The sequence below is a fragment of the Schistocerca americana genome, unplaced genomic scaffold, assembly GCF_021461395.2.
Source record: "Schistocerca americana isolate TAMUIC-IGC-003095 unplaced genomic scaffold, iqSchAmer2.1 HiC_scaffold_639, whole genome shotgun sequence".
NCBI classification, from domain to species: Eukaryota; Metazoa; Arthropoda; class Insecta; order Orthoptera; family Acrididae; genus Schistocerca; species Schistocerca americana.
Genome location: NW_025726389.1, coordinates 1 through 14,415, shown reverse-complemented (window position 1 = coordinate 14,415; position 14,415 = coordinate 1). Strand labels below are relative to the sequence as shown.

The 14,415-nt window shown below is 56.2% G+C and overlaps 1 protein-coding gene across 1 annotated transcript in view; it reads right to left on the bottom strand.

Moving 5' to 3' along the window:
* LOC124588380 (serine/arginine repetitive matrix protein 1-like) overlaps positions 1-8,491 on the bottom strand; it is a gene marked incomplete at its 5' end in the record, with an annotated part of 48,946 nt that extends 40,455 nt beyond the window's left edge. Inside the window, one exon of the mRNA XM_047131471.1 lies at positions 7,847-8,491. Coding sequence (XP_046987427.1) covers positions 7,847-8,491 — 645 coding nt within the window. The remainder of the gene's footprint in view (positions 1-7,846) is intronic.
* Between the last annotated feature and the right edge of the window lie 5,924 nt (positions 8,492-14,415).

Below are 14,415 nucleotides of genomic sequence, written 5' to 3'. Positions count from 1 at the left end.
CCGAGCCCATAAAGCACCCCCACCCCGGCTGCGCCGGCACGCACTCCGCTGCTCGACTCGCTGCCGCTCGCACCGGTCGTTTTCGTTTCCGTTTCGTGTGCACCGTCGCTAGCCCATCGCCATGTCCGGACGCGGAAAGGGAGGCAAAGTCAAGGGCAAGTCAAAGTCCCGCTCAAGCAGGGCTGGGCTCCAGTTCCCGGTCGGCAGAATCCACCGCCTCCTGCGCAAGGGAAACTACGCAGAGCGCGTCGGCGCCGGGGCGCCCGTCTACCTCGCCGCCGTCATGGAGTACCTCGCGGCTGAGGTGCTCGAGCTGGCCGGAAACGCGGCCCGCGACAACAAGAAGACGCGCATCATCCCGCGCCACCTGCAGCTTGCCATCCGCAACGACGAGGAGCTCAACAAGCTCCTGTCGGGCGTCACCATCGCACAGGGTGGTGTCCTGCCCAACATCCAGGCCGTCCTGCTGCCAAAGAAGACCGAGAAGAAGGCCTAAAGGAGGCCAGGCAATCGCAGCGCCGCGTGCTCCCCTGCACGCAACGCGCTTTGCCGGCTCGGCCCACAACAATCGGCCCTTTTCAGGGCCACCACACAAACCTACGTCCAAAGCAAAATTGCAGTCGTCCTCGCCGCACCTTGTTTTGTTTTAACTTTGCACTGTCACAGCACAGCCGCCGCCGGCGCACGTCCGCCATCTTGTCGCCCACACAGCCCGTGTGGCCCAACACACACACACACACACACACACATTTTGCACGGTCGCAGTCGCCTTCCAAACCGACAACGGCAGCAATAATGACCATTGTTAAAGGGAGGCGTGTCGACACACCGCCCTCCACTCCCGCGCGCAACGGCCGTCGACACGAACGAAACAGCTGATCCGGCCGCCTATGCCCACACGCCTTGCCTCGGAAACCCCAACGCCGCCGCAAACAAACACACAGAGCCAAACCACGCAAGCAAATAATCACCGCCTCTCGCACAACAACACACAGCCCGCCATCTCCGTCGCGATCGATACAAAGACACACAAACGAAGCAGCTCCACACACAGCCAGCCACATGACACGTTTCCTTTCCTTCTCCCCTCCCAGTCACATCACGTCGCTCAAACGGAAAGAAAGAAAGAAACAAACAAACAACACAGCGCACACACGCAGCAACAACACAGACTCTTTCGCACTTTTCAACTTCCGAACAGTGTGGTGGCCCTGAAAAGGGCCGTTTTCTAGTCTCTCCCACCCACAAGCACGGCCGCGGGAAGGCCAGCGCCCGCTGCGACGCAGCCTAACCGCCGAAACCGTACAGGGTGCGCCCCTGCCTCTTCAGGGCGTACACCACGTCCATGGCCGTCACAGTCTTGCGCTTGGCGTGCTCAGTGTACGTCACCGCGTCGCGGATCACGTTCTCCAGGAACACCTTCAGCACCCCGCGGGTCTCCTCGTAGATCAGACCAGAGATGCGCTTCACGCCGCCCCTGCGAGCCAGGCGGCGGATGGCGGGCTTCGTGATGCCCTGGATGTTGTCGCGCAACACCTTGCGGTGCCGCTTGGCGCCACCCTTGCCGAGCCCCTTTCCTCCCTTGCCGCGGCCTGTCATCCTTCCTTCCTCGGGCAAAGCAAAACGTGCACAAACAGCGGCTGCAGCGGCTGGCGAGTCGGCTACGGTCTGCGCCCAGCGCGCCCGCCGCCCCCCTATATAGACTCTGGCCCGCCCTCCCCCCACCACGCGCAACCGAGGGCATATAAGCGCAGCACGGAGGCGCGCGGGCCCGTTGTCAAGGCAGCACCGGACGCCGCGCCACACCTAACCTCCACGCACGCCGCTCCGCTACCGCTACCGCCATGGCCCGCACAAAGCAAACGGCCCGCAAGTCCACCGGCGGAAAGGCGCCGCGCAAACAGCTCGCCACCAAGGCGGCGAGGAAGAGCGCGCCCGCCACCGGAGGCGTCAAGAAGCCCCACCGCTACAGGCCGGGCACCGTCGCCCTGCGAGAAATCAGGCGCTACCAGAAGAGCACAGAGCTGCTCATCCGCAAGCTGCCATTCCAGCGCCTAGTGCGCGAGATCGCCCAGGACTTCAAGACCGACCTGCGCTTCCAGAGCTCCGCAGTCATGGCCCTGCAGGAGGCCAGCGAGGCCTACCTCGTCGGCCTCTTCGAAGACACCAACCTGTGCGCAATCCACGCCAAGCGCGTCACCATCATGCCCAAGGACATCCAGCTCGCGCGCCGCATCCGCGGCGAGCGCGCCTAAACCGCGCCGCGGCACCGCACCGCACAAACAAAAACGGCCCTTTTCAGGGCCACTAACATCTCTCCGTCGCGAGCAAACTTTGTCGGTCGCCTGCCTCTCGCCCCGCAACCCAAAAACAAAAACCACCACTTCCCGTCCGTCCGCCACACCCGCTCACTCTGCCTGCCTGCTAGCAGCGCGCAACAATCACACATCATCCCTCCCCGGCGCTCAAAGCGCACAATACCCAACGGCCGACGTCACACCGCACGGGTGGCTGGCCGGCCGCCGCTTTCGTTTCGAAAACAAAAAAAACCCGCACTCCACTCCGACGCGCTCGCTCGCTCTACACGCCACCGAAATCCCCGCCGACTCCTTCCGCATCTCAACGTGCCCCCCGTTGCAAAACATAACACACACACACACAAAGGAACAAAACAAAGACCAGACACGACTCGACAAGACAGACATCCGAGAAGAACGAACGCAGGCAAGCCAACCAACGTATTCAAACTAAACAACGTGACAGAAAACCAACCGTCGGCCGCCGCCACAAACACGGCGACAATCAACCACGACAACAACAACAACAACAACAACAACAACACCGCTTACCGCTACCGCCGCCCACACCCGCCACCGACCCCCGCAATCCAACCACCACGGCACGCAAACAGCATCCCCACGGGCATACAGACAGACACCCACACCAAACGCAACACGACAATCAAAACCTTCCCCGACGTGCTTTGATGGCCCTGAGAAGGGCCGTTTTTTTTGGGCCGCGCGTCTCTTGCGCGCCACTAGACGACGACGGGGGGTGGGGACGACGGAGTCAAGCGCCAAACCCTTCCTTTCCCCCATCTCTTTCTCCTCTACTCTACTTCTTCTTCTTGGGCGAAGCCTTCGCCTTAGACGGCGTCGTCGCCTTCTTCGGGCGCGGCGCCTTCGGCTTCTTCGTCGGAACCTTGGCGGCCTTCTTCGCCTTCGACGGCGACTTGGCCTTGGCCGGCTTGGCCGCAGCCGCCTTCTTCGCACCCGCGGGAGCGGCCGACGCCGCAGACGCCTTCTTGGCGGCGCCCGCCTTCCGACCGGTCGCCGCCTTCACGCCACCAGCCTTCTTTGCGCCGGCCGCACGGGCGCCCTTCTTCTCCTTGCTGGCCGGAGCGGCGCGCTTCTTCTTGGCACCGCCAGCACGAGCCTTGCCGCCCTCGGCCGCCCCCCCGCCGCCGGCGCCGGCAAGCTTGAACGAGCCGGACGCGCCCTTCCCCTTCGTCTGCACCAGCTCGCCCGCCACGACGGCCGACTTGAGGTACTTCTTGATAAACGGCGCCAGCTTCTCCGCGTCCAGCTTGTAGTGCGCGGCTATGTACTTCTTGATCGCCTGCAGCGACGACCCGCCGCGCTCCTTCAGACTCTTGATGGCGGCCGTCACCATCTCAGAGGTGCGCGGGTGCGCAGGCTTGGCGCGCGGCTTCTTCGCAGACGACGCAGACTTGGCCTTCTTCGTAGTGCCGGTGGCGGCGGGTGCCGCAGCAGTCTCGTTCGTAGCCGCCTGATCTGCCATTTCGACGACGCGCGTAACACACAGCGAGAGCGAGCGGGACGGCAGGCACGCAAGCACAGCACAGCAGCAGAGCAGAGAATCATTTTTTTTTTTTTTTTTTTTTTTTTTTTTTTTTTTTTTTTTTTTTTTTTTACCTGTGTGGTGTCGTTGCCGAAGTGCTACCGCCTTTGGCGGCTGGACTTCCAAGGGTGAGAGGTAGGTTTGTACATCTTTATTGTTATCTTTTGTAGGACTTTGGGCTCACAGGGGTCCTTTTTGCCCTACATACCTTTGCTTCACTTTTCATTGTGTTGTGAGGGCCCTGGGGACCTTGACTTTATGCCATGGTTCAGGTTGGGTGGTTGCGATTCCTTCGAGTTGTCTCGTTGATACCCTTAAGTCGTCTATTTTGTTGATAAGACGCTGGACGTGTAGTTGGATTACTTGATCTATTGTTGAGACCTGCAGTTCATCATGTAAAGATACAATTCGGGACCACCTGGGCGCTTTGAGAATGATTCTTAGACACCGGTTTTGTAGTCGTTGTAGTTTGCGGATGTTGGTGGTGGATGTGATTCCCCACGTAGCGCAGCCATATAGCATCATCGGGAGTATTGTCGCGCGGTAGATGCGTAGCTTCGTAGCTACGTTTAGGTCAGTGCTTGCTAAGAAGGGGTATAGTCCATGGATGGCGCGAATGATTTTGAGGCTTTTGTCGTTGATGTGGGCTGAGAATGTGAGTTTATGGTCCAGGGTGACCCCTAAATATTTCGTCGTGGTGGACCATTCGATGGCGTGGTCATTGATCTGGAGGCGGCGGTGAAGAATCGGTCTCCGTCGAGTGAAAAGTATGGCCTTTGTCTTGAGTGCGTTGATAGTGATTTTATTATCAGTTGCCCACAAAAGGAGGATATCGATCTGGTGTTGCAAGCGGGTGATTGCTGTATCTAATGAACGGCTGCTGGTGAGGAGAGCCGTATCATCAGCGAACTGTGCTAGCATGATGTTCGGCAGTTTGGGCATGTCATTTACGTAGATGGTGAACAGGATGGGAGAGAGTACCGATCCTTGCGGTATACCGTCGGAGAGATGTTTGGTGTCTGAGTGTTGGTCGGCCTGTTGGACGTAAAAACGGCGGTCGGTCAGGAAGCTGTCGATAATCTTGATATAACAGTTGGGGATGTCGGTGGTGTTCCGGAGTTTACTTATGAGCTTCTCTCGCCACACCTTGTCAAATGCTTGTTGAACATCCAGGAAAATGGCTGCTGTGTAGTGGTTTAGATTGATTTGATTTGTGAGGTGTTCCGAGATCCGGAGCAGCTGGATTTCGGCGGAAAGTTTGGGTTGAAAGGCAAATTGGTCTGGTCGAATGACGTCATTTTCCAAGAGGGGCGGCTTGATGCGGGCCAGGATGACACGTTCAAACGTTTTGCCCATCGTGGAAAGGAGACTGATTGGTCGGTGGTGTGCAGGCTGAAGTGGGTCCTTACCCGGTTTCGGGATGGGTATGATCTTGGCCAGTTTCCATTGTGGTGGGAAATGTTCCTTCAGCAGGCATTCGTTGAGTATTCTCGTTAATAGCACTAGTGGTTTCCGTGGGAGATGCTTCAGGTGGTCGTTCGAAATTCCGTCAGGTCCGGGGGCAGATGTGGAGTGTAATTTCCTGAGTATGCGGCGAATTTCTCCTGGAGACGTCAGTTCTGGCCGGTCTCCGCTGGGGTGTTGTCTTATGTGGTGTGCCTCTGCCCGAGTGCGTGCGTCCTCTTCGTCATCGTTGTTAAAGTCAGCAAAATTTAGTCGTGATTGCGTTTCGTAAGTTTCCGCAAAGAGTTCGGCCTTTTGAAGGTTGTCAAATACGAGGTTGGTGCCATCCGTGAGCGCCGTTTTTGGTGTCCTGGGTTTCTTGATATTACGGATGAGTGCCCATTCATCACGCGATAGGTGTTGAATTTGTGCCATTCGGTCCTCCCACAGTTCGGCGCGCCATTCCTTGCAACGCCACGTCAGTTCTCTGGATAGTTGGTGCATTTCGCGTCTATATGCTGGGTGGCGAGTTTGTTGCCATTTTTTACGGGCTCGATTTTTCAAGTATTTCAAATCTTGCAGTGCTGGCGGGAGTGGTTCGCGGTATGGAGTCGAGAAGAGTAACTTCGTGGAGGCCTGGTGGGCGGCCTTCTTGATTTTCGAGGTCAGACGAGTTATGGCGTCATCGAGTTGCTCCGGAGTTGCTAATGGCTCCGTGGGGCGCACGTTGTTGTTTAGCCACCTTGCGAAGGATAACCAATCTGTGGAGACTTTTGTTTTCGGTGGCAAAATTGGAAGAGCTCCAGACAGTGTTCCGAGAACAGGTTGGTGGTCAGAAGTCAAGTCATTGACCGTTTTGAGTGACAGGTCGGGATTTACATTTTTGATTATGGCCACGTCTAGGACGTCTGGCTGGTGGCGTGTAATAGTAGGCAGGTAGGTTGGTTCTTCAGGTCCTTGGGTGAAAGCTTGGAGTCGAGTTTCAAGGTCGTAGAGACGGGTGCCTTTGGCGTTTGTCTGCCGCGAGTTCCAGGCTACGTGTTTTGCATTTAGATCCCCACAGAGGAGGACTCTATCGTATCTGTCGAAAATGGAGATGAAGTCTTCGTCCGTGAAGTCCGCGCCAGGGCTCAAGTAGGCTGCGACGAACGTGAGCTTCCCGTGTGTGGTGGTGATCGTGACTGCTGTGGCTTCAAGACTCGTCATGTCAGGCAAGGTTTCGAGGGAGTGAGTGAGGGAAGATCGTAGATAGATTGCTGTACCTCCACCTCGTCGATTTTGGCGGTCAGTGCGGTATCCCACCATGTTGCGAATGTTGAAGGTTTGGGTTGGTCGTAGATGCGTTTCTGACAATAGGAGCACGTCAATTTTGTGATGTTCAACGAAGTCTGTGAGTTCTACTTTTTTCGGCGCGACGCCGTTGGCGTTGAAGAAGCAGAATGTAAGGTTTCTATGGTGATGCCTCTCTTGGTCCATGTTAGTCTGTGAAAAAGGCCATGATTCCTTCCAGTAGAGTGAGTAGTTTAGATGACATATCCGGTGCGTTGTTGAATTTACGAGCTGTGTCTGCTATGATGGCGAAGACGTTTTTGGTTTTTAGAAAGTCGATTATTGGGCCCATGTTAGATATCGCGGCGATGATATCGGACAGTCCGAGAGTGTTGTCCATGGATCGTTGCTGCTGTTGTTGTTGACGAAGATCGTGCAGTCGTTGGCGCGCCGTGTTTTTCTGGCGAGTTGGTTGTTGCTCAGATGGTGTTTGAAATAATGACGATGCTGCCTTCCAGGGTGTTCGGAGAGATGGGAAGTCATTCGGTGTCGCCGCAAACGACGGCTGTTGTGGTTGTTGTGGCTCCTTGGATGGTGTAGGTCGCAGTTGGTAGGCATGTATCGCCTTCTGGAATTCAGGGCAACCACGCCAAGTCCCAGGGTGGCCTTCTTGGCGACAGTTTGCGCAGATGGGTGGTTCTGTTCTTGGCTTGGTGCAATCCTTTGCGTGGTGGTGGCCGCCGCAGCGTACACATCTGACCGGCATCTGACAGTACCGGCCAGTGTGGTTGAATTTGAGGCATTTCTTGCACTGGGCAGGCCCATCTAGCGGTTTGTAGTCTTCCACCTTTACTCTAGTGTGAAAGAGATATTGTATGTCGTAGATGGTGCGACTTTTTTGTCCATGTGGCAGAGATACACAGTAAGCCGACTGTGGAATCAATTTCTTGGAGGTCAAGTCTCTTTTCTTGAATTGGTGTACGTTCGTGACCGTAAATTGCATGTGGCGAAGTTCGGCGGCGAGTTCGTCTTCGGTAATTTCCTCTGGTATATTCTTGAGGACCACTTGGAGTCCTCTGTCTTCAGCTGGTTGGTGGGTGAAGTATGGCATGTTAATGGAGTGAAGGTAGTCCAGTGCAGTTCGTTGGTCTGCCAGCGTTTCGAAGTGGTATTTGATCTGATTATTTTTGTAGATCGCCTTTAGTGGTCCGCTGATCTTCTGTTTTAGTTGGGCGTTTAGTTCCAGGTATTTTCCAGTGTAGTTTATTGTGACTGGTGGTATTCTCGGTTTCGGCGGCGGTGGAGCTGGAGTGTGCTGAGAAGTTGTGTCGTTGGGCTGGAGCTGGTGTTGGTCTGCCGTTGGTTCGTCCTGTTTCTGTAGTGGTGCGTAGTAGTTGGTGGTGGGTACAGCTCGCGATTCTGTTTGCATGCGGGTGTTTTCTTCAGCTTTCCTGCGTTTAGTGCCTTTCCGGCGGCGTCTGACTTCCTGGAATGGTACGTCAGAGTCGCTGGATTCTTCATGATGGTCCATGGCATGGTGTTGTTCAGTCGGAATTTGAGTCTTCGTTCGGCAGTCGTCAGAAGATGAGTTGTCACTGGTGGTTGGGCCGTCTTGGTCCCGCCGTTTTGCGAGTTCGGTTGCTCGTGCGTCGCGGTCGCGGCGGAGTTGTTCGAGCTTTTCTTGAATCATCGCAGTGCATAAGTCTTCAGGCGTGGGGGCCGGTGGGGTGGGGTGTCGCTGTCGTGCGCCCTGGGTGGTCCTGCTCGCGAGTTCTATCTCAGCCCTGTGCGTCTGTTCTGGCCTAGAGGAACGCGGGCTTGCCACCCGCGGGTGGGGCCCTGGCTCCTCGTCGTCCCCTATTCTATTCATCCTACAAGTGCGGCTAGTCCGCACTATCTCGCCTGCTCTATGTCGGTCCTGTAACACGACAAAATTGCTTAGTACTCGCTAAGAAGCAAGTGAATCGCAGAGTTTTCTAGCTCTCGATAGCGGCGAGTCGCACAAGGCTTCTACACACACTACGATCGCTAAGGGACTCCAACCCTTCCTTGGCAGAGAATCACAAGGCCCAGCCAGTGTCGCGGGCGGGCGCGGACGGCCGAGAGAGCGGCCGCCACTCTGCGCGCCGCCGCGCCGCGCCTCCCGCGCTTGCTACCGCCCAACGTCCGACAGCCTGTGCGGAGCAGCCCCAAACCTGCGCCACAACCGCCCGCGCCTTTCAAACCACCGAGGATGGGGCTACACACAGCCACACCACAGTCGCCAACCAGTCGCCACGGCAGCGCCGCAAACCACGGCCAAACTGCAGCTACCGCGCGCTACAGCCTGGGTCGGCCCGCCGAGAATCGCCGCCCCCGCCCAAATGCCGCCCCCACAGCCCCAGCCGACGACCCGCCACAATGGCCAAACCTTCGGCAAAACTCCCACACCGTCGCCGCGGCAGCCCGGCCAGCGCGGCCGGCGCCACAGCCACACAAGCCGAGGCGTGCGGCGATGACGGCCGTGCAAACGCGCCTCCGCCGCCCCATCGCCTTCCGTCGCCCTCCCGCCGTTTCCCGATCGGCCCGCAGCCGTCGGGCCACATCGCGCGCCGTCCTCCTCCTCTCGCCCGCCAACATTCACAGCCGTTTCTCAACAATTGCCCGCCGCAAACGGACGCCGCCTGCGCAACAGGCGCCGCCGCCCCTCGCCGCTTCCGACCCAACCCCTCGACCGAGGCAAACCGCAATCCGAATCTACAGACCAACCCAATCTGCCGTCAAGCACACACGACAGCCGACCTTACACGTTACGCGTTACACATTACGTTTACACGTCTACGTTAGGTTAGGTTAGGTTAGGTGGACGTGGGTTAGGTTAAGGGGACTTGGGTTAGGTTAAGCGTCAAACTTAGGTTAAGCATTCAAACACGTCAGGCGTCAGAGGTTAGGTTAGGTTAGGTTAGGTTACACGTTAGGTTAAGGGGTCAGTGCTAGGTTAAGAAGCGTCAAACGTAGGTTAAAAAAGCGTTCAAACGTGAGGCGTGAGCCGGACAGCTTACCTTACGTAGACGTTAGGGGCTCACAGGCTGAGCTCACCTCGCCACACCACAGGTTAGGTTCGGTTCGCTCGGCTCAGCGTAAAGCGCCGAGGTCAGGGTTACGTTCGTTCACCTTCGGGCGCCACACTTTCGGTTGAAAGGTCGCGACGGGACGACGTCGGCAGGCACGCCGCAAACGAACAAAAACGTACAGACGACGTCGGAAACCGCCGACAGACGGGGGAGCAGCACGACCACGACCAGACACCGAGCGCGAACGAGACACACGCGAACCACCCCCACCGGCCAAAGGGCACCACACAACAACCCAGAGCACCACGTGTCGACACCAGAGCAACCCGCCGCTCACGCGACATGGGCTGGCACCGAAGGGCAACCGCCCGCAACTGCGCTTTCCGCGCCGGCCCGGATGCACGTCGTGCTACAACAACACCACTACCGTACACAGCCGCTGTTCACAACATCACTATCAATGGCGCGCCCGCGGCTCGCCGCCGTCGCAGTCGCAGCCCCAACGCCAGCACTTTTGCACCACCATTCACACGCACCGCAACACAGCTCGCCGACACAGCCGAACAAAACAAACACCACACAACAACAGCAACAACGCCGCCGCCTCTACTTGTGCCGGCGACCCACCCCGCCGATGGCGCACCTTTCGCCAGCCGGCAATCGACACACACGCACCCACCCACCGGGGCCCAGTGCAAAAAAAAACACACAAAAACAAAAAAACCAAACAACACAAACGACACGGGAAGCGCACACCGCCACTTCGCGCGCACGCCACCAACCAGTCGTCGTCTCAAAATAACAAACACAAACAAAATAAACTAACAACTAGGGCAACACAAAACAAAAACGCCTCGCACGAACCGCCCACAAAAAGGACAAGCACACGCACAGCCTCTGCTGACGACCACGACGCAGCGGCACGCTGCTCCTGTCCCGCGCCCCGCGCCCCACTCGATTCACAACTCACGCGACACCGTCAACGACGGGCTCGCTTCCCGCAACCTACCACCTTTCCGCCACGACGCACAGCCCCAGCCAGCCCCACCCGACGACGCCCGTGGCAACGACTGCACTTTCACCACCGCCTCCCCCTTCCCCCCCCCCAAAACACACACACACACACACACAGCCAGCCAAAAACGCACTCGCGACCCACACATGCACGTGCATCGGCACACGCCAACCAGTCAACGTCGACAACCACACGCAAGGCTCGAAACGAAACCGGCGTCCTTCCACGTTGCCATCACGCTACGCGACACAAGACACAAGGAACCAACACAACAGCCGGCCCCACTAATTCCCACTCTCACGCCGCAAAAAGCACACCGAAACCGCCAAACGCACGCACATTCCCCTTCGCACTGACACCACCGACCGGCTCGCTACCACACACCTCTCGGCAGCCGTTTCACGCCAATTCGCCACACAGTCGACAAGCGCCCGCCCTGTACGGCACACGCAACGACGCAGCGCAGCAAAGGGCGCCCGCAACACATACCTCTCCGCCGCCCGACGCGCCAACCGCCACACCACACCGCCAGCCACTCGCAAATTGTGCACTGCCACCAGCCACACGTCCAACACGCCGCGCCGCCTCCGGCCACCCGCCAGGGGGCGCTCACGTCCGCGACAACAGCGCGGCCCGCCGGGCCGGGCCGAACCGAACCGAGCCGCCGCTGCTCTGCACTCGGCACGGCCACACCCTGCTGCAGACCGGGCTCGTCTCTCTGTACGCGTCTGCCTGCGCATCAACACAACACGACCTTTTATATTTTTTTTTTTCCTCTCTACCGCCATCCCTTCTTCTCGCGTTTTACTCGTTGTTGCAGCAGCGGCGCCACACCTACACATCCACAGCCCCAGCCGAGCCGGCCTCACCTCAGGGCCCGCCGCCAGCGTCTCCTCCTCGGGCACAGGTGCGGTGCTGTGGCCGCCCATCCAACCGCATTGCTGGCCGTCCAGCCACCAGGCGTTCCCACTGCCGCGAGCCACGCCGCGCACCGACCCTGCTGCAGAAAACGAAGCATAGCCAGAGACCGACCGATACACAAAGCAAGCCGTCGCCTCGCCTCTTGTCCTTCCTGCCTTCCTTCCGCCCCCGCCCTTCTCACACCACCGCCTCTCCACTTTCGCCCCCCCCCCCCCCCTCCTTTTTTTTTTTTTTTTTTTTTTCTTCTTTCTTTCTTTCTTTGGCCCTCTCTCCTTCCCGCCATGGCGGTTACGGCACCGCCTGCAGCGGCAGATTTTTTGCGCCCACACGCCTACTCCTACCACCATTAACCTTGCCCTGCCCTGCCCATCAACGTCGCAGTCGAACCGACGCTTGCCAACACACTGCCCACGTTCCTTTCTCTTTTCGGCCTACGCCCATTACGCGCCGCCGCCACAGCACCTTCCCTTCCCACAACACACCGACGTCATCACACGCACCCAAAACAGGGGCCACGACCGTGTTCCTCGCCCACTCCCATCCCGCACGGTACGCACATTCCCAACTACTACCGCGCACCCTCCCTTTCCAATCTGTGTGTCTCTGTGTCTGTGTCCTGTCCGCGCGTGACGCCTCTCAACATCCGCCGTCCCCCGTCCCCCGTCCCGTTTTCGCCCCCATGCCGTCGTCGCGCCGCCTCCTCCCCGTCCACCGCCGCCCCTGTCCGCCCCGCACCACACCATACACCGCTGCTTGTCCCGGCCGTTGCCACCAAAGGCGCCGACCGCAAACGCGCCACGCCGCAGCCCCCGTGCGTCTCGCGCTCGCTTGCATCTCCGTGCCGACGCTGCCTCTCTTCCCACTCGCACTCGACCTCGACAACACAGTCTTTGGCTCCGCCACTGCGTGTTCCGGTGGTACGCACGCTGCAACACGTATGTATTCATTACCAGAGCGATGGCGAGGCATGACAGCATCTCTGTCTGACCAGAGAGTTCTTTATCGCTGCTAGTCGGCGCTTGGACCGCGCCAGACGACAGTAGTGGCACGCACCGGGTCGCCAGGAACAGTTGTTATATATATTGTAGCGCGAGTCGGGAGAGGTAGTAGTCGGTCGACAGTAGTAGCGGGTGGACGGTTGTACTGAGCGGGCGTCGGCGGCGTGCTCTGCTCGTCTCGCGACTCTGGTCACGGTTCGGGACGATGTATAGTATATTGTGTTATAATCAAAAAGGTGGTGTGACGCTGCATTGCGCAAATCTGATAACGTATGTTCATTGTACTTATTTTGTTCAACAACAAAAGCCCCACTATTACTGTTTTTCTAAAGTAACTTTTGTCTCTTAACGAAAAACATTCACTTTTTAAAGACTACGTCCTATGGCATTTCCCTCCAAGGAGTGCAATTAATTACCAGCCAGCACTCATTCATTGCACACAGCTGTGTAAGGGGTATCTACAATTGAGGAGCGGATATAAATGCAATTTTTTTTTTGTTTTTTTTTCTTTTGTGTGTGTGTTGTAACCTCCCAGCAAAATTTAAAATAATGGACAATGTTATTTACGGATGCTAATGGACATTGCGCTAATTGTAACCTCGCCCACAATGAGAGGTATTGAAAATGGCAACAAAAATGTGAAATTCGCAATCTGACTCAAATATAAAGTCTTCACACAACATTTAAAAAAGTCCGTTCAGTGACAAGAAACTTCAATTAAACCGAAATATCGGTCTTTGGCCCTGTGCAAAACAATCAGAATTAAAGTCTTACCTCCGAATAAATGGATGTCACATTTCTGCTCTGGTTGTTGCGCAGCGCTTGGAGGAACTGCATTGCAAATAATAATATTCTCTCTTTTTTTTTGTGATTTTAGTGACATTTTTCTTCAAAGAAGTGGAATGAAATGTGAAGTGCAACGAACTCTTTAGTTCAATAAAAAATTAAATGTTTGAAAAATGCTTTTGAAATAAAAATTATTATTGGGGAACTTGTTGGAGAATAATTACAATAAATACAATTTTTCATTATCTAATGATTATATTAATTAACAGTATACCTTATTCACCATCTTGACCAGTGTTGCCGACCGCCTACATCACAACAACCGCACTCGGCTGCTACTACTGACCGACCGCTCTGCATGACGACTATTAGCGTACTGCACGCGACGACTACTGACTGACTGACTGACTGACTGAGAACCGCTCGCAACACTCGCGCAGTCCAGCGCAAACTCTCTGGTCACAGATGCTACAATGTCTCGCCATCGCTACTATGTTACATACGTGTTTCAGTGTCTTTTTCATTGGGGTAACGATCTTTGGCTCTTTTTATTCTGAATACAGGGCCAAAGGTCAACGCTGCTGCCCTTATACAATTTATCAGGTTTCATTATGTCTGTTGCAATGTTACATACGGTTCACTCTTTCATTAATATTATCGTTGGGTTTGTTTTGTAGGGACGTTAACATTCTGGCACATTTTTATTATCATCGGACTCTCTGCTATTTGTGCAGGGAGGTTATGCCTGGGTCCATTTCCATTTCCATTTACATTTTAATATTGATAGACTTTTTGTTTTCTTTTTTGTTTCTTGTTGTTTTTCCTTCTTTTTTTTTGTTTTGTTTTTCCCGCTCTCACCACCACCGCCGCATCACGCCTTCCGTTTTCTTGGTTTCTTTTCTGTTCTTCAACTGCTTCAACATCACCGCGCCCCATTTCCACACCACAGCCATCAGCCTCCAAGACGGGCGGGCGCAGTGTGCCATTTCCGGCGCACAAGCACACCCGTACGGTACTCTCCTCGCCCCCACGCCACCAACAACACAGCGACCACGCGGCTTTCAGGCAT